Source organism: Xenopus tropicalis, chromosome 7 (assembly GCF_000004195.4).
Source record: "Xenopus tropicalis strain Nigerian chromosome 7, UCB_Xtro_10.0, whole genome shotgun sequence".
Classification (NCBI taxonomy): Eukaryota; Metazoa; Chordata; class Amphibia; order Anura; family Pipidae; genus Xenopus; species Xenopus tropicalis.
This window is the reverse complement of record NC_030683.2, coordinates 96,862,633-96,882,693: the sequence shown is the minus strand read 5'-3', so window position 1 is coordinate 96,882,693 and position 20,061 is coordinate 96,862,633. Positions and strand designations below refer to the sequence as shown.

At 38.8% G+C, this 20,061-nt stretch overlaps 2 protein-coding genes across 5 annotated transcripts in view; one reads left to right on the top strand and one right to left on the bottom strand.

Moving 5' to 3' along the window:
- Positions 1-1,589: 1,589 nt before the first annotated feature.
- Positions 1,590-10,797, bottom strand: dffb (DNA fragmentation factor, 40kDa, beta polypeptide (caspase-activated DNase)). Its single transcript, NM_001127164.1, is given in 7 exon segments — positions 1,590-2,631; positions 3,807-3,907; positions 4,872-5,042; positions 6,920-6,999; positions 8,217-8,405; positions 8,988-9,114; positions 10,659-10,797. Coding segments are annotated over 7 exon segments (1,023 nt in total). The 5' UTR covers positions 10,794-10,797; the 3' UTR covers positions 1,590-2,411.
- Positions 10,798-11,055: 258 nt separating this feature from the next.
- The window catches only part of cep104 (centrosomal protein 104kDa), a 67,845-nt gene continuing 58,839 nt past the window's right edge, over positions 11,056-20,061 (top strand). For 2 of the 4 annotated variants that reach the window (XM_018095996.2, XM_012967336.3), the window contains exons 1-5: positions 11,159-11,247; positions 13,333-13,454; positions 15,900-16,073; positions 17,637-17,775; positions 19,557-19,619. In XM_018095996.2, the coding sequence (XP_017951485.2) occupies positions 13,342-13,454; positions 15,900-16,073; positions 17,637-17,775; positions 19,557-19,619 (489 nt within the window). In that variant the 5' untranslated portion in view covers positions 11,159-11,247; positions 13,333-13,341. The other 2 variants (XM_018095994.2, XM_018095997.2) reach the window with 2 other exon arrangements.

Below are 20,061 nucleotides of genomic sequence, written 5' to 3'. Positions count from 1 at the left end.
TTGTCATGGACCCACCAGCGAATTGAATCACTTAAGAGGGTGGGCATTTACTATTGCTTGTTTTTATTTTCAGTTCAGGTCTTTTGACGTGGAAAACCCATTTTTATAGCGGAAAAACTCTCAATTTTTTTGTGCGATTTATTATGCTAAACAAATCAGAATGCAAAATATGCCACCTAACACCAGTCAATGGCAGATGTCCCTTTTACAACTGGAATATTTTTGCTTCGTGGTTTTTTTCTACAACTTTTTCAATGTGCTTTTTTAATTTGTATTTTTTGATAAATGACTGTTATTTGTGGAAATGAGTTTAGTTGTGGTTTGAAAAAAAATTAAAAAAAAAAACATGAAAATCTCCAGGACTGGAACCTTTAAAAAGCTTGTAGCTTTATCTGTGCTTTATAGAAAAGCACTTTGCTAGATCTTAACATTGCCAGCATTAACCTAGAGATTCCTTGCTTTTCCTATAGTCAACTATATGTGAAACGTTTAAACATTGGAATCGGAAATGACTTGCCTTTGATTCATAAAATAAAAATATTATCAGTCCTGTAAAAACTGTTTGGTAATGGAACCAACAAAATAAAAATATAGATTGCTATTTCAGTAAGTGTTCAGGCAAAGACTTCAAACCCAACTGATGTGGGATAGAAGAGTAGTCCCTATATGTAATAAAAGGCACTAAGTTTGCCCAGGAGCAGTAACCCATAGCAACCAATAAGGAGTTACCTTGCAAACAGGTTACCAGTAAGGTGACCATACAAAAGCAGATATATGGGTACCCCCAACGGGCCTACCCAATTGAGATCTAGTCTAAAAATGGCCAGATCACAATCGGGCAAGTTTGATTTCCCATAGGATCAGTAACCGCATTGGAACGTTGGTTCAGTATAATTGTAAATGACTTAGGTGGGCCTATCAGGATACGATCCGCACGTTTGGCAAGCTTGCCAAATGAGTGGATCTTAGTGTATGGCCACCTTAAATCCTACCTGCTGATTGGTTATGGATTACTGGTCCTGGGAAAACTTAGAGCCTTTTATTACATAACACCATAGGAATTTATAAAGTACTCCCAAGCAGCAGCCATAAATGAGATAAACATCAGACATTATACCCCAAGTCTGTACGAGCCACTGTCATGGTCTATAGTCATAGACTATTAAAAAAAAAAAAGTAGCATTAGTTACCACTTAATGACATAATTTTCAATCGTGTTCATTTTATTTTTTTTATTCTTTGTAGTATTTATCCTGTTGGGATATTTACAGTTTTAATAATGGGGAATTACAGTGTCCCAGTAGTTTCTGCCCCATGCCACCTAGCACTAAAAGGAAGCACCTCAGAGTTCCATGACCCTTATATGGTCATGGAACTCCTCAGTGACTTAAAATATCCTTATGTTTTACAATAGGGAGTACATTATTGCCTATATAAACAATATATAACAAACAAGACACCTTCTTTAAAAGTCTGCAAGAGTCCTGTCCAGTATAAAAGCACTTGGCCTGCAAACTAACTGCATGCCTTTATGGTTTCTAGTAGATCCAGTGCTGCTTCTCATGCAAAAATAAATTTGTGACAGAGCATGCAAAAGTATTTGTTTTAATGGGTACAAAATATTGTTTCACATTAGAGCACCATTTTCAAAGCAACCAATACTGCATTCGTTCATTTCAAAACTTAAGACCCTGCATCATGATTCCCTGACTATGTGGGCAGTCCCTGCATCCCAGGTTGATACCCAGGTTGACTGCAGGCTATCAATCCCCCCCCCATCTCCCTGAGTCAAAAAGGATTTTTTACCTGTCTTGGTTGATTCACATCCAGAGTGATATAATTTCCAGTCAAAGGTGACTGCAGTTCTGGTTTCACAGATCTCCGGGTCGGGTTAAAAGTAGAGGGGGCTAGGTGGACATTGTGGGTATGCAGGTCTGGGTTGGTTATAGGTCAGGCCCCTTTGTAAATCTGGCCATACATGGGTACGACATGAGTTGGCAGCTTATCTGCCCGTGTATTGGCCTTTCCTGACTGGCCTGCATAGGTGCCTATTGTGATCCAATTGTTGGCCCAGAGACCAAACCATCAGATCAGCCCAATTTGGACCAGAATGTAGGTAGGCCTTGTACTTACTGCCTGCAGGACCCTGACCTTACATTGCGTCCCTTAGTGCCCTTGTGCTTTTTACTGGGTCTTCATAATTGATGTCTAAAATTTCATATAAAATTGATTTTATTTTTGGCGAGAACTCCTTCAGGTTCCCTGTTAAAACTGGCGCAGGGACAGGTTGAGAAAGGTTGATATTTGAGGTAGGAATCTCACAATCACATGTCTAAAATAGCACATAGGCTTAAAGAGAAAATTCATATTGTCAGTTCAGTGGCCAGTATGTATTAGGGCACTCCAACAGTTCACTTTAGAGTTCTTTTGGGAGCCTTTCTTTTTCTGTAAATTTGGGAGCAGTCAAGAGACAAGTTGTGAGAGGTTTTTTTATGGCAGGCAATATGAACCAGATTTAAGTTTTCTTTGGTAAATAGCAAGCTGAAGAAATACTGCCAGTTCACTTCTCTCTCATTGCGTTCTTTAAGAGCTTTAACCAGGCATGGGATGATAGTTCTTTTCTTCTCAATTCTGTGGGGAAAGACAAAATTGATGACTAAATGACTTCCAGACTAATAATGTTCTGATGTTCCTGGTATTCAAAGAAATCCTGCAGGCTAGCAGTGAAATGCCTACTGGCCAGAGTGTTGGACCAACCACAGCTACCTCTTCCAAGTTCTTCTATTCTAGGTGGGAAACCCCATGTATTGGTAGAGATACTGTGAATCCTCAGCTCAGACAGAAAAAGTAGCCTATCTATACAATATATAACTATAATCTGTATTTATCCCTTACTGCCACTCTATTAAGATTTATTCCTTGGTAAATAACACATTCAGGGGCCTATTTACTATGCTGTGTAACACAAAATTCACCGTAACGGTGTAAAGATTTTGACGCCATTGTTTTATGTCACTTCAGACATTGTGTAAGTAAATTCTGCTGGAAAAAGCTCATAAAAAATTAGGCCGTTTTTACATGGCAAAGCCTGGCAATGTGTGTCGCCGGTTTTTGTACCACATAACAAACCTGCCCCTCTTCTCATTTAATCTGCACCAAATCATAACTGGATAATGGATACTGAATTCTTCATAAAAGCTGTAACATAAACACTTAGGCAAGGAAACATTTAAAGTTTACAGTCCAGCTCAGTCACAAGAAATCAAGGGTTCAGGAAAATACTTTTTCATTAGGATGTATATTTTATCCCCATGAGGCTCCTCAAACTGAAGTACAGGGCTTTACATTGCGGAGTAACACACTTGAAGGGCCCCCTACACTCACCTGGCCCTACTTCCTACCCACCTAAACTCCACTAACTAACCCAAACACTGTCACAACCTGCTAAACCCCCTCCCCTTTTGCAGAAGTCTATGTTCTCTGCATCAAAGGAGCCCCTGCTAGCAGTCCTGCCTTTAACCCACTAATGATGGCCTTGAAACTGGGGACCAGAGAAAGTAAAATGTTGGACTTACCCTGAGTTTGTCAGTTGGGGTACAAAACATAAATTAGCTGAGAGAATACTTGTTGAGAAAAATGAGAGTAGGGGTCCCTGATCTCTGCAACCGTATAACAAAAAAAATAAGAACTACTGTAAACTATGAATTCACCTGGTGAGCTACATATTTGGACTCATGGATACACTGGGGCAGTTTGGAACAATGAAGAAGCTGGGTACAAAGCACACAGAACAAAGTGGCACTTACTTGTGGTCCAGGTTCCAGGTACTGAAAAGAATCCTGCATTCTCTGTTACTGTAAGGGTTGATGGAATGCCTAGAACTGCAGGCATCAGCATCAAAGGGCCCCTAAACAACAGGAGAGTATTTAGCATTTGTGGAAATGGAGGATCAAAGTGGCTTCTAATAGGCTTCAGTGTGTTGGTAGAGTGATCAGAGATCATATTGCCATTGCTTTGATCAGTGTCCTTCACCTTAGCTATGACAGAAAAGCTTTCGGCTGAAGTGTTAACCAGCAAGTATGTTGACCCCCCCCCCCCCCTCCTGTAGGAGGGGGGTCAACATACTTGCTGGGTAACACTTCAGTGAAATATGTTGAGAAAGTATGGTGTTCCAAATTACAGAAAGACCCACTATCCAGAAATTCTCTGGCCCTGAGAATTCTGGATAACAGTCCCATACCTGTACAAAGTTGTAATGTTACTGGGAATTTTTTCATTATCAATCTTGCCTCAAAGGCTGACCAATTTTAATAAACATGCCATTGGAGCTAGTGGGGTCAGAGACTGTGGCAACATTTACTGACACAACAAACACACACTGTGTGTACTGCTTTCTGTGTTACACTTTGCTCTGGAAAAGCCAAAAGTGAAAATGAAACAATCCAGATTTACACATCTTTCAATATTTTACTCCATTGCTTTGATAAGCTCATCAAGTGTATCTCAATGCCAATGAAACAACCATGAAAATGGACACATTGCACATCTGTTGTTGCAGTTAAATGTTAGGGGTGATGTTTTCGTAATGCTTCTAACAATGCTGGCACAGATATCCTCACTTAGAACATACGAATCAATTAAGGTTTTACCATAATATATGTTATTTAGGTATAAGATGCACTGCTAGTTGAATAAAGCTGGTTAAATAAAATAATTTGGTATTACAAATAAAGCACAATATGTAGAGAGTAGAACTTCATAAAGCCAACACATTTATAATCATTTTCTTTCTGTTTAATTTAAATCTTTTTTTATTCCCCTAGCCCATGGCAGAGGTTCATTCAGTGCTGTAGATAGAGGATGATTCTTACTTGGCAAGAAAACCATCCTTCTGAAGTACAAAGACGATTAAGCTTCTGTTCCGTTCGATCAAAGTAACAGCCATTGTATTTCACAGCTCTCAGCTCATCGTACATGGCATCAATGATCCTCTTGTATTCATCTCTTGTCACTGGTTCTACACTATCAGTGTGGCTTTGCACCTTAAAGAAAAAAGGGCACTTCAAAAGAACACACATTACCTTGATATTAAGTTGTTCTACAGAAATTGCACCTTTTTAAATTATATATATTTTATTGGAAGCCAGCAGAGATCACAGCGTAATCATGGTTCAAGACGAATATTATTTAAGATAATAAAAAACATTTATTTGTATACAGTCTGTTCTACCTGAATATTATGTTGAAAACACATTCTCTTGAACATAGGGAGTCTTAAGCTGGCTTTACATAGACCAATACAAACTGCCGCCTCAAGTCATTCTAGATCAAGTCAGCAGCCTATAGACCTGCCCAACCAATAAATTAATACTGGCCATATATCTATTGGACGGGTTAGACAATTGCATTTGATAAAGTCAGTATGTGCTTGTTTATGCAGTCTCTCCCAACAGGTCTGCATTACACATAAGGATCCAATTGTTGGTTCTTAGGCCAGATAATGACTGGCCAAAACACAAAATGCAACCCGGACAATCCAGCAAAGAAAAGCCTGGGTTGTAAAAAAACTGAATCATAAAGAGTACATTCAGTATTCATCAGGATATGCACGTAATGTTTTCTGTATACTCAATGGTTTAGCTCTTTCAAGAGCCTTCATCACGAAACAAACATTACATACCCTAACACCAAATATATATATTTAAAGGGCATCAAAACCCACTTTGGTCATAATGTCATAACCTTACTTTAGTTATATAAAATATGTAAGTAAATATCTGTAAGTAAATGTAAAGCATAATGTATGAACTGAGACCTACGTGAAATCAAACATTTGTCATAACACTTCTACATATACGTTAAGTAACTAAAGAGGGTGTGGTTATGACATCATCAAGGTGGATTTTTGTGCCCTTTAATATAGAACAGGTGTAGGACCCATTATCCAGAATGCTCGGGACCAAGGGTATTCCGGATAAGGGGTATTTCCGTAATTTGGATCTCCATACCTTATGTCTACTAAAAAATGTATAAAACATTAATTAAACCCAATAGGATTGTTTTGCATCCAATAAGGATTAATTATATCTTAGTTGGGATCAAGTACAAGGTACTGTTTTATTATTACAGAGAAAATGCAGATCAGCTTTAAAATCCTGAATTATTTGATTAAAATGTAGTCTATGGGAGACGGGCTTTCTGTAATTCGGAGCTTTCTGGATAACGGGTTTCCGGATAAGGGATCCCATACCTGTATATATATCTGGTATGGAGGCATATGGTGTTTATTACCTGACGAAGGTTCCAAAGTGACTTGAAACATTAAGGGGCACATTCAGTAAAGTACAACAGGTCCGATTACTAAAAATTCATATTTTTCCTAAAGATTAGAACTTTCGCCTATTTTCTACGATATTTTCGTTAATTTGCACAACTTTTTTGTACTCTTGGACAATTTGTTTGACAAAATCGTAATTGTCGCAATGAGTACGAAAGTTTCATAATTCATTCAAGCTTCTGTATCGTGACTTTCCTTGGGCCAGGTTGGAGCTGCAGAGTGCCATTGAGTCCTATGAGAGGCTTCCAAAAACATGCACTAAAGGTTTAAAGTCAAGAAATTATTTGTGCCGTTTACGATCGTTCAGATACGAAAATGACGTAACTTATGGTTAGTACCACGATATTTTCGTATCACAACGTTCGTAACATTTCCGTACATCAGAAATTATCATTAAGTATACGAATTTTCCAAAATCGTACTTTAACACAATAGAAATTTGTACATTGATAAATGAGCCCCCACATGTACAATACACTTTATTTATTTTACGTCCTAATGGTGCTGAATGTATAATAAAGGTATACATTGTCACAAAAAACAAGGTTCTGATACAATTGTAGCCTGTGGTTTATGCTGTACCTCTTTCATGTAACTGCGTACTCTGCTTTCACAGCTGTACCTCATGTAGCTAGATTTGTTTTTGAATCTCGATTCTATGCCTAGGACAAGGACAAGAAAAAAAGCTTTTTATTCCTGTGCATCATTATTTCATTAGAAATAATGTCACCAGTGCAGAGAAATATATTTAAATTAAGAAAGGAAACTAAAGGATTCAACTATTTTTTTCCCAGTTCTTTATCAATGGATTGCTGCATGTGCCAGGAGGTACACCAGCAAAATGGTTCATTAATATATATTTAGTTTGATTCAGATCTATGGCAGTTTACAACCTTAAATCTGAAACAAAAGGCTTAGTAGAAGTCATCCATCATCACATGGAAGCAGTTCCATTAGGCACTACCAAGTGATTCTAGTCACTTGCCTGTTACCAACTCCTTTCCGTTATCCCCACATCAGGCTTGGGGGGGGGGAGGGTATGCACACTAGAAAACCTATTTATATACAGCACAAATTAGAAGTAATGCAGGGGATTACGAGGTTAGTGTCAGTTCCTGTTTCAGGGGGAGTAACACTGTTTCAGATTCCCTGTCCCCATGGAAAATTGATGCCGGTAAGCATCCCCGTCTCAGAAAGATGTGCCCATAGCAACAGAGTCACCCTCAGCCAATTGTTAAGGTGGCCATACATTCCAGTCCCGATTTGGAAGCTTATCTGCTTGTGTATGGACACCCCCAATGGGTCTACATGACTGCTATCTGGCCTAAAATTGTCCAAATCTCGATTGGCAGGTTTGATTTTCCATCAGATCAGGAACCGCATTTTGCTTGTTGATAAATAAACTGTATTAAATAACTGTCTAAAAACTTGACTCCAAGACAAAGCCTGAGTGTAGAGAAACAGATTGCTGAGAGAGGGACAGTAAACAGTTACCTGATTATTTCAGAAAGTTACAGAGTTAATGATATTAATTACATTCTGCAGCTTTCTTATTTGCATGAGATGAAGCTTGTAATACTTTTGTTTTCATAATAGTTCTTCTTTAGGAACCTGCCAATGAATTATCACTTTTGGGTGGGGTTCTCTAAGACTGCAGAGAGTTAGCAACACATGGGCTGATTTTCACAATTTTGGCATTGAATTTCCATTATAGAGCAGCTGTATTATATCAAATGTGGTCCTGAATTTCAGCACTGACCTGGTGTCCCCTCAAAGGATTGGCAGTGCTTTCTTCATGCAGTGCTACATATTCTGTGACTCCTGACAGGGATAACTAACTGTATCTAAGTAGGCTGCATCAGAAAAGTCAGGATTTTACCTTCAAACCACGATTCATCATCTTTACGATTCTCTGCCAAGATATTTTCATTCAGGTTACTAATGAAATCTACAAGTAGCTTTTGTCTTTTGGGAGCATCCTCATCTGCCAACAATTTATGTGCTGCCTCCACAATACACGTCTGCCTTGCATAAAATGCATTTAGGAAGCGCTCAATGTCCGAAACATCTTTAGATAAGAAACAAATAACAAAGAAAGAAGAACACAGTGAGAAGATGCCAAATCAATGTGTGGCAATACAAAATGTAGCTTAGCAAACAATATAAACTGAAACAATTTCATGAAACCCTCAGCAGATCCCACTGTGATTGAGCCATTGGTCCAATTCCATTAGACGTTTCTTTCTATAATAAATATACATGTGTTCTTCCATTGCAGTCTCCTGTCACATAACTATGCTAGGAAAAAATACTCATAATTATATCCTACTGCCCAACTGAAAAGTGGTACTGTTGGAATTCTAGAAGAAAATATAATGCAACACAATATACAGAGAACCCTAAAGTTTTAAATTGTCCATTTGCCTAGTTATGTTAATGAAATTGAACATGGGGATGGCTTAACCCATTTCTTATTAGTCTGTTCCTTTGCAGTATAGGTAAATGGTAGTTGGTCACCCTTTCCTAGTAGCAGCATTTGGTCATACATGAGAATGGCCTAATTGAAAGCTGATCCCAAGTAAATTAAAAAGAATATGCAGAACTTATCATTTTCTGCTCATGCCCTAACATAGAGTAAAGCCTGACTTACAACCCTGCCATGTCTGCCCCGGAGTCAGCAACAAAAGCACTGTATTATCTGGCACCGTCTCCAAGTACTCTTCACTCACTTCTGTTCCATCCTCATACAAGCACACACAGGTCGTGGGACAATCCAGCTGGAAAATAAGACAACTATTTAGCATAACAATTAAGGATGTATCCAAGCATAAGGGACCCTAGCAACCACTGCTAACTTACTGTGAGCCCATATTATTATTGTTGTATTACTTTTTATTCAAGTCTGTCCTTAACCAAAAAAGCCACAATTAAAGAAAAAAATTAGGATCAACTGCAAATGATATTTGGACAACACAGACTAGTTAAGTGACATAAGCACACATGGGTACTGATTGCTTAGGATGCCCTGTACAAATATTTGTTGAAGGACAACAACAGGTTCAAGTGGTTATTTAAGGGATACTGCCTTACCATGCCTAGGAGCAGTCATTAGAGTTGGTCATTAGTTTTTGCCCTTTGCCACCCAGCACAGAACAGAGCCGTGTACAAAGCTGCCCAACTGCACCTGTTAACTAATAGCCACTACCATCCATTGTTTATGTTCTGCCATTTTAAAGGGCATTACCAGCCACTGTCAATAAAAAGCCCACTCTTTGCCATATACTGTATATACTCGAGTATAAGCCTAGTTTTTCAGCACCCAAAATGTGCTGAAAAAGTCACCCTCGGCTTATACTTGAGTCAGGTGCCATGGGTCCCTCCAGACTAGCACCCTCTGTCCTTTGTGTGCAAATTAGGCCACCTGCAACCAGACCCTCAAGTGCCCTGGCCCACTCCCACTAGCAATACTTATTTGCCCTTACGTGTTCTCCGGGACTGGGTCTGCTGCCAGTTTGCCAATGTGCAATGAGCGTGGGGTAGAACTCATATTGTTTTTGTTGACCCTCTTCTCCGCTTACAGAGCTAGTTTACTGTTTTTCTTTGAAATAAATATTAAAAAACATATACCCCACTGATGCCTCAATTAATGTCATTTTATTGGTATTTATTTTGATTACTGAAACTTAGCAGTAGCGGCTGCATTTCCCACCCTAGGCTTATACTCGAGTCAATAAGTTTTTCCAGTTCTCTTAGGTAAAATTAGGTACCTCGGCTTATATTCGGATCGGCTTATACTCGAGTATATACGGTACATTACTTACAATGTTCCAATAAAGGTTTTAATAAATCTAACTGCTTCAGCATCTGTCTGGCAGTTTATATGCTCTGCACTGCTGCTTCTGACTCCTGCTAATCAACAGACACAGAGGAAATTGGTTTGGGCTACATTGCTTTAATATTTAGAACCAGAGAAAATGAAGGCATAACAATAACAAATCCTGCTTTCGGTTGCAATCACATCTACAAATATCATTAAAAATCATTATAACCAAGTATAACCAAATGTATAATAAAAAGGTAAAAGTTACTTAGAATTACATTTCCTTTTATTGTGCAAAACAACAGTTTTGCCCTTAAAGTACCCAAACTAGAGCAAAATGAATAACCCAACAGAAGTCCCTTAGCAACCAACCGCTTGGGTACCAAAATAATGTCAATCCCATTCTCTCCCCTCAGGACCGAAACAGCGGGTGTGTGGGCAGCAGAGCCCATATCCCGGTGCCCTTACACATACAAACACTGAATGGCAGTCAGTAGCCACCTGAAACTTCCTGCATGCCTTCTGCTTTAGCTCTGCCAGGTTCTTGCAGGCAATTCCGTACTTCTGCTGGCTGTGCAATGTCCTGATTTTATAACACCGGATCTTTTTCTCGGTAGATGTACAATTACTGCCCATATTGCCGCACTTGTTACTAGTTACATTCATAGCATTTCCTGTTATTCTTATCGCTAAGAAGACAACGCATGCGCACTCGCCACATTCTGCTGCAGAACCTAGAACCTCGGCGAACTCCATATCCCAGAAGTCTTTGCGTTCGTCATTTCGCGCTTGCGCTGTGCTTAGGTTGTTGTCAAGCGGTGGTTATGGAGATGAAAATGGGAGAGAAGGATCAGGGGAACAGGGGCTGGAATTGTACAGCGCCTCTGGGACTCGGATGCTGATATTTTGGGCATCAGTAAAAAACTCAGGCGTTGTGTGGTGACAGGAAGCTCGCCCTGGAATAGAACCGGTGAAGTTGTTCTGCTGTGAGTAACTGTGCTTGAGCCTGGGGGGATTATTGCGCTGACCTAAAGGAGTTCCCAGCATTCGCCGCTTTCCTGTCTCATTGCGTCAAAGGGTTTAGAGCCCGGTAAGTGACTTGGGCAGAGGGGCTGACTTGCCTTCTCTACAGATAATTAACTGGTTTAATATCCCAGTGTGTTCCATGGGCAGCATTAGGATAACAGGGTGTGTTAGCTGCACATCACTTTTAATGCGCTAACACGTATGTATCTTTGCTTGGCTACTGGCCACCCCAGTTCCACACAGGGCTGCCCGGTATTGCCATTAATCTGTTCCCTTAGTTCAACTCATCACCTTTATTGTTATGTGAGAATAAGATTGGAGAAACTTCTTACATTCAATAAAGAATGTTTGTTCTTCCAGCATCTGCAGTGAAATTACATTGACCATGATGGTGCCTGGCAGTTATGTAATAATTTCAGCAAAAGTATTGGTTTTTCACATCTCCCCCCTTATAATACTCAGGATCCTTGAACATTCTGTAAATATAGCCTTATAAATGGAGCTCAGTGATGTCATCACTTATAATCAGTGCTCAGTGAAGTCATCAGCATCACATGACTGTCCAAAAGTTGTGTACTTTTAGAAATTATTTTGAATTCCATGACCTTATTCCTTTTATATGTTTTTTGAAATGCCTTGGTGACTTTTAATACCCTCATATTTTACAGTGGGGGGTAAATTATTACCTGTATAAATGGTGTTTAATGATGTCACTTAATTCACTGAAATAGGGGATTCCCAATAAAATTGGATTTTAGAAGTCAACCCTTGATTTTATTTGGTCTTTCTGTTGACTTTTAATATCCATAATAGAGCATAATGTATTCAAGGTTTCTAGTTTTTTTTTTGCCACCAAAAGCAGCAGAACCAGAACCCCCCCCCCCCCCACAGACAGGGTCAATTCGTGGTTAAATTATTATTATTTTTTTTTAAAGTTACTAATGGTTGCACTGGTAGATGAACTGTTGCATTGTTGTTATTTTGCACTAATTTGTTGTTTCCACTATTATGTTATTCCATAACACATAATGTTACATTTGCAATTATATAATATTAATAATTCATAATTCCATAATGTTAATCTCCTATAATTGGCTCTGTATAAAAAATCTGCCTAAATGTTAAGATCTTTGGTATAGTGGATTTTGAAAACCAATTCCTGGCATACGATTGCTCATTTTTATGGCCTCTTCTCTCATTCAAAACAGCACAAGTATGCAAAAACTCACATTTAATATGTAATGGATTACTTTACCAGTTTGCTGGATGACATAAGGCTGTTCATCTCTGTGTGCAGCTGGTAGTGGCACCATCAGAACCAATGGAGTTTGTCACTATGCTGTGACATTGTCAGGCTTAAAGAATAAGTAAACTTATTTTTTAGATCTCTAAAATTACTCTGTACACCCCCAGAATAACATACTTTTATTTTGTCTATATATTACAGCCAGTTCAACTATAGCTCTTTTACTTACTTCCTTGTCCAGCATGAAGCTTAGCCCTTGTTGCTTTCTGAGCACTCCTTCTCTATCTGACTATGATGACCTCAAAAAGGTGCCTGCTGCACATGCTGAATTGATTTTATTGGAGTAGAGGCAGTGAGCATGCTCAGTAGGCACCTCTTTGAGGTCTTCATAGTCAGGAGAGATTGAGTGCTCAGAAAGGAAAAGGGGTCGGACCTTTGTCTAGGGGTCGGACCTAGACAAGGAAGTCGGTAAAAAGCTGCAGTTCAGCTGTTTGTAACAAAATAAATCTGTATGCAGGTAGAAAGGTATGTTATTCTGAGGGCTGTTTAGAGTTATTTTATAATAAAAGGCTTACTTATCCTTTAACTATATCAGTCAAGTGTGGCTTAGTTTGTAGCAGGATAAAAGTGGTGGGACAGAATGCTAGGTTAATAAATCATTGTTCAGTTTGACACTCAAAAAACAATTGAAGCTATTTGTGCCACACAGCTATTACTAGTTTAGCCCATAGGAAAATTGGCTTCCATTCGTCAGTTGTCACAACAAGAAAAGTGTTCAGTTTATACAGATAGGATTAGTAAAAAAAAAAGACTAGCCCTAGCCTAATCTAATATATACTATTTCTAGCCAGAGATGGTTTAAATACGTTGCTTTGAATAACATTGTCATTTTAATACCCATAGGCCTGTACAATGCCACACAAGCTTGGATTTGTTGTAGTAAGTTCATCTGGGCATGAAGATGGATTTAGTGCCAAAGAGTTGATGGTCCATGCTCCCACTGTCAGTGGCTGGAGATCCCCAAGGTACATTCATGAATTTTTGCAGTAACTTATTTGTAGCTGCCAGAAATATAGTCACTTTACTTTATTATTTGCATATTTGTAAGTGCTCCCCAGTATCAACAATTATTCTGTGAAAATGAATGGAAATCTGTAAAGACAGAAGAAGTCTTGGTATCGCCATTCATAGTTTTGTTGCACTCAGTATAAATGTGTAAATTATTATTATAGCCCTAACTTTTGCTTAGACTCCTATATCTGTTTTCATATTGTACACTGCTACTGAAACTGAGGCGAACATCACGTTATAGTCGGATACATTGAGAATCTTTTTATACTTGTTAGGGCAGCACCACACTGAAAACAGAACTGATTAATGATCAGCCTCATCAAAAGTGTCATCAAAATGCCTTTGGTCAAAAGGTGGTGCCTTTGTTTGACTGGATGACCTTGCTCCCCCACAAAAACATATGATCAGATTTATCTAGAAAATGGCTCCTATTTCTGTAGTGAATGCCCCTCATTTAGAAAAGCTGCTTTAAGGTCATATTTGTCTTAATATATTTCAGGAGGACTAACTGCTAGCAACATATTTTGTCAAATATATAGCTGTCATATGCATAGTTAAATTGGCACCTAGTGGTGCTCATAGGGGTATTGGTTCTCTTTTTGCTTAATCACAATATGCAGATTTTTTTAGTGACCAGGGAGAGATGTGATCCCCTTATTCTGTAAATCTCATTTATACAGATTTTTGGAAAAACGTATGGTAACAACACTACAGAAGACCCCACGACTGTGGGTGCCTAGTAAGGACAAACTGCTTTTGCTTATACTAAGCCACGCAACTAATCATGGACCTTAATGGAACTGTTAGATATGATGTTAAATAGCCTGCCCAAGTACATGACTCATGGGTATCTCGCCCAAGCTAATGTCCGTCATTTCTGACTTGCTCAAATGACTGAGTCACATCTAGAGAATTCTACATCTTGCTTCAGTCACGTGTTGTAACATAATAACCTATAGAAAAGATCAGAGCATGCGTGTTAATAATTGAACCCCATTTCAGTTGTTGTGTAGTGTTGGGGACGAGCAATATTAACAGAACTACTTACTTTCAGACATGCATATTCTGTCTTATAAGGTAACACTTAAACCTTTTTATTATAAAACTATAATTGAAGGGATAATGCTATCACATAATTTCCCTTTTATAATGATATAGTGTAATTTTACACAACACTTTAACACTTTATTAGTGTTCTTTTGTATTACATTAGCAGTTCGTATTTCTTTAAGTCTTTATATAATTTATATGTACGAAGCATTTGTGTACATTGCCTCCACATAAAATAAATGTAAACAGAAAAATTTGTGGATGTATACTGAATATGGGGGATAGATGCTGGGACAGATAATGTTTTGCTGGCCCAATCATCAGATCATAACAGGCCTAAGAAGACCTGTCAGGAATGTCCTACCCTGACTTGATTATTAAACAGATCAGCAGTTTTAGGCAGAAATCCCTCTTTGCAAAGTGACAGGACCTGCCTAGAGTGACCCAATTGGCATCAGCATTATTAGTGGTATTCTGGCGGCGTTGAAAATGTTGTCTGATGTTAGCTTAAGGGAGATGACGGAGATAAGTCGCCTACGACAAAACTTCTTTATCACAAGTGACCTCCTTCAAATGCCTAAAGCAATACAAATATTTTACAACCAGTGATTTACATTATTGCCGGTGGGAAAACATGCACCACTTTGGCTTCGCCCAATGTTGCCTTGCAACTAATCTTGTCTGTCAAAGACCATAGGAAGATTAGTCACCTGCAGTTAAATATTGGCTACCACAGGCGACTAAAATGCCTTCCCACTGGCAATAAAGTGAATTGCCAGTGGAAAGCCATAAGCATTGCTTTGTTTTCCAAGTTTCACAACATTTCCGGCAGGAGTAGACGTGTAGTGTATGCCTTCCCACCAGCAATTTTCCCTGGTGGAAAGGCATTTTGGGGAGTTTAGTATCCTATGGTACCTGAGATTTAACTGTGGGCGACTAATCTCTCCATGGGCCATGGACATAATGCTGTTTTTAACCTCCTTATCTCTTTCATTTTCATTGCTAATCAAGGAATAGGCTTTCTATGGAGCAGTGTGTAAATGTTTATAAGCCAGTCAGATAAAGATATTTATCATGCTTTGTCTAGTGGCACAATTGCCCTGATACTGAAAGCTTTTTTAATATCCCTTCCATAAAGCAAAATAGGCCTTCTATTTTATTTTTCATAAAGGAAACAGGTAATCATGTGATTACCAGAAAATAGGTTCCCCCATACAAACATGTGTGAAGTAAATATTTTGTTTCCAAAACTATATAACTTTATTAAGTATTTCACATTATTTTTAGGTAAAAGTACTTGGCTGTACTCATAATAAACAGTTGAATATTTGTAACCAATTTCTCAACAGATTTTGCCAGTATCCTCAAGAAATCATTATTCAGATGGTAGAAAGATGCCGTATTCGAAAGTTGCAGCTCCTGGCTCACCAGTACATGATTTCTTCCAAAATTGAATTTTACATTTCTGAAAGCTTGCCAGATTACTTTGTTCCCTATCAGTCGGAAAGGTTCCGGAGATTGGGGTATGATATATTTATTTTATTATGTATATTTGTTTCATGTTTGAAAATATATACTGCACCTTTTGATTACAAAAACAGAGGTGCTGTTTATTAAGGCTTTAGTTGCGTTTTTAGATGGCATTAAGCCTAAGGCTAATGGCACAAGCTGCATTTTCCATACTCTGCTATAAGTATAAGCATTTTTTTTGCCCAAAGAGAAAACTTTGAATGTACCGTTACCTATAGGTGCATTAACAAGGTGCCAAAAAAGCCATAAGCTTTGTGGGGCTTATGCTAAATCTGATGCTTTATGGCTTAAATGTAAAATCTGATCAGATAAAGGCAGCAAGTTGGTTTTCATGTATATGTATTCAGCGGTTGAGGTGTTTCTGAGAAACAAATGACGGTTGAATTCCCGACTGTTGAGCTATGTCTGAGGCAAATTTTTCATGTAGTTTACAAATCAGATTAATATTGAAGATTTAATATCGGTTGCATAATTTTTAGATATCTGCAACTATATTTAACTTATAGTATAAGATCTGTCAATGTGAGGACATCCAACAAACAAATTCTCCCTAAAAGTAAATATGAATAAAAATGCCATATTTTGTATACTGAATTTACTGCACCAGCCTAAAGTTTCAGCATCTCAATAGCAGCAATAATTCATGTCTTTACAGTTGTCACAAGAGCTCCCCATCTTGGAAAGTGTCTGCTACACTCACATGCTCATTGTGCTCTGGGCAGCTGTTGAGAATCTTAGGGGTCATCACAAATTATCAAGCAGAAAAAGAGGTTGGCCTGTTATAAAAGCTGATGCTACAGGGCTGATTATTCAATTCTGATGTTAACTTCGCTGGTTTCAGAGCTACAGGTTTGGGACCTGTTATCCAGGACCGGGGTGGGGCATTTCCAGATAAGGGGTCTTTCCATAATTTGGGTCGTCATGCAGTAAGTCTACTCAAAAATCATTTAAGTGCTAAATTAACCCAATGGGATTTTTTTGCCTCCAATAAGGATTCATTTTATCTTAGTAAGGATCAAGTACAAGGTACTGTTTTTTTAATACATTGAAAAAGGAACTATGTTTTAAAAAAATGTTGAATTATTTAATTAAAATTATGGGATATGACCTTTCCGTAATTCAGAGCTTTCTGGATAATGGGTTTCCAGATAATGGATCCCCTACCTGTACCATGTAATATTAATCTGAATAAATTACTAGTTATTACTGTATTTTGTATATACAGTATATTGTGAGTGGGTCCCTAAGCTCAGTAATTGGCAGCAGCACAGAGCACGTGAAGGGAATCAGTAATGAAGAAGTTGGGAAGTTACTGGGGCATCTTTGGAGGCACAGATCTTCCCTGCTAAATGACTGTTGGGGGCCTTGGGCTGGTACAGAAGCCTAAAATACAGTGTATAACATTTCTACCCTAATTCTTTAATTAAGCTTTAGTTCTCCTTTAATATATAGCATAGTGGGCATTTACGATGAAATATAATTAATCTAAATCCTTACTCTGTGACCTAATTTATATGTGGCAATTATTTAAGGTACCTTTACTCTTTACTTTTCAGTTATGTATCATTATCTGATAATGAGAAAACAGGCTACAAAGCAAGAGAATTAAAGTCTGTGTATGTTGAAGCAGTTGGGCAGTACCTTAAGCTGATTTTTCACAAGAATTATTCAAACAGATACAATCTGTATAACCAGGTAAGTGTCCTTCCTTTCTCCCAGTGACACTTTCTAGCCATCGCAGAATGGACAGGTGTCTAATGGCCTTCTTAAAGTTTGTCTCCATGACTGGATGCCATACCCACAGTCTCATTGGCTGATATTATTAATCAGCCCTTAAGATGGCCATACATGGGCTGATTCTAGCTGCCGATATCGGTCCCCTTAGACCAGGGGTGGGCAAACTTTTTGGCTCAGGGGCCACATTAACTAACAGACGGGCCGGACCGGGCCGGGACAGCGTTACGCCCGGGGCTGCCATCAAAAATTATGGGGCCTCTCAGCTCCCCCCCAGCGACCCGCTGCTTCCTCCGTCCCATCTTTCTGTTCCCCGGCTCCCCAGTGCATTCTTTTATATGGTTGCGCCCCGTGCGTGCTGACGCTGTGCGCACGCACGGGGCACAACCAATCAGGGCCCGTCATTCTTTTAAGGGGGCCGAAGACGGCGGGCCGGATTGAAAGGGCTGATGGGCCGGATGTGGCCCGCGGGCCGTAGTTTGCCCACCCCTGCCTTAGACCGTGTATGGGCACTAACGACAGGCCTGCCCAACCGGAATCTGGCCTGAAATCGCCCAGATCTCATTCGGGCAGGTTTAAAAATTTAGTCGAATCGGGGACCACATCGGCTCGTTGATGCGGTCCCCGAACCGATGGACACTAATACCCGTTGTCCTAATGCGATCATTTGGCCACAGGGCCAAACAACCAAATTAGCCCAATATCGCCCACCCGTAGATGGGGATATTGGGATAAGATTCGCTCGCTTGGCGACCTCGCCAAGAGAGCATCTTAGTGTGTATGGCCACCTTAAGTTAACATCTGCAGATCTTTATAGTACCCTAAAAAAGAGCATCTTACTACCTCTGCTGCTACTGCCTCTGCAAAACCATGGTTTGACCATCCTATACCTTTGTAACAGGAATGTAACAGGGAAGGGCTAATTAAATCAGTTTTTTTCCCAGGCAATTGCTCCATTGTTGTAAAAAAAAAAAAATGCACCAGACCAGGTGCTTTGTAAGGAAGCACTATCATCTTAATTTCTATGCACAGAAATCGCATACATAGGTTGGGGCTTGCGCGTGCACGGTATACATAGGTATTACATTTTTAAATCCCAGTGGTTCATTCATAAATCTCATCACCAAATAGATAATTTGCCATCATATCTGCAACTGAAGCTGTAAATCATTATGGCCTTGTTACAGCACTCCCATATAAGGCACACACAAGATCAGTAAGGAATAATATCTAAGGAACCAGCCTTTACAATAAAAATTATATAAAAGCTTGCTTGTTTCAGAGGTTTTTTTTTCTTGCATAAGTACAGGATGCATGCATAGTTGCCTATTGCTGCCTTTTGTATCTTATTGTAGCCTGTTTGCTACAAATAGCATTTCCCACTTGGCTGTTTGGAAAGTCATGCACGTGAACAAGCTAATGGGATCTAATTTGTTAAATTAAGTAGTATTTTACAGATGCATTTTCTGTTTCCTATGTGGCATATCTGACTGTTCACATAAATGATGTGTATTGTTTTTTTATGTATTTATGTATTTTTATTTATATTAAAAGAACTTATTTTATTAGAGTTGCACTTTCCTTTTATATTTGAAGCTTAGCCTGCTGCCAGCCTAACCTTATACATTATGTAGACATTATCTTTAAACTACATTAATAGAAAGATAGATTGGTATCTCTGGGTGGGTACAGGGGGGCCAGCACCATTGCACACTGTAACACAGAGTTTGCTTTTTCTGCAGGTTGCTCTAATAGCTATTAATATAATTGGTGATCCGGTAGACTTTAATGAAGAAAGTAATATGGTAAGTATTTTTGCATCTGGAATAAACCTATCATAGGATTGCTTTTTCATGAATAATACTATTAGATGTTTTTTTTAACCACTTTATGGTTTATGGTAAGCTTTTTCCTGAAATTATCTTACATACAGTGCCCTCCTTAATGTTTGGGACAAAGACACATTTTTCTTTGATTAACCCCTCTGCTCCTCAGTGTAAAATTTTAAATCAAGCAATTCAGACATGATTAAAGTGCACATTCCAGACTTCAAGTTATCTGCATACATTTCAGTTCACTATGTAGAAATTACAGCACTTTTTATACACAGTCCCCCTCATTTCAGGGCACCATAATGTTTGGGCCAGTTGGCTTCACATGGGTTTGTGAGTTATCAGGTGTGTTGCATTGCTTTATTAGTGTAGGGATAAGATACCAAGGCTTGCTTCTACCATTTGTCTTTGTCCC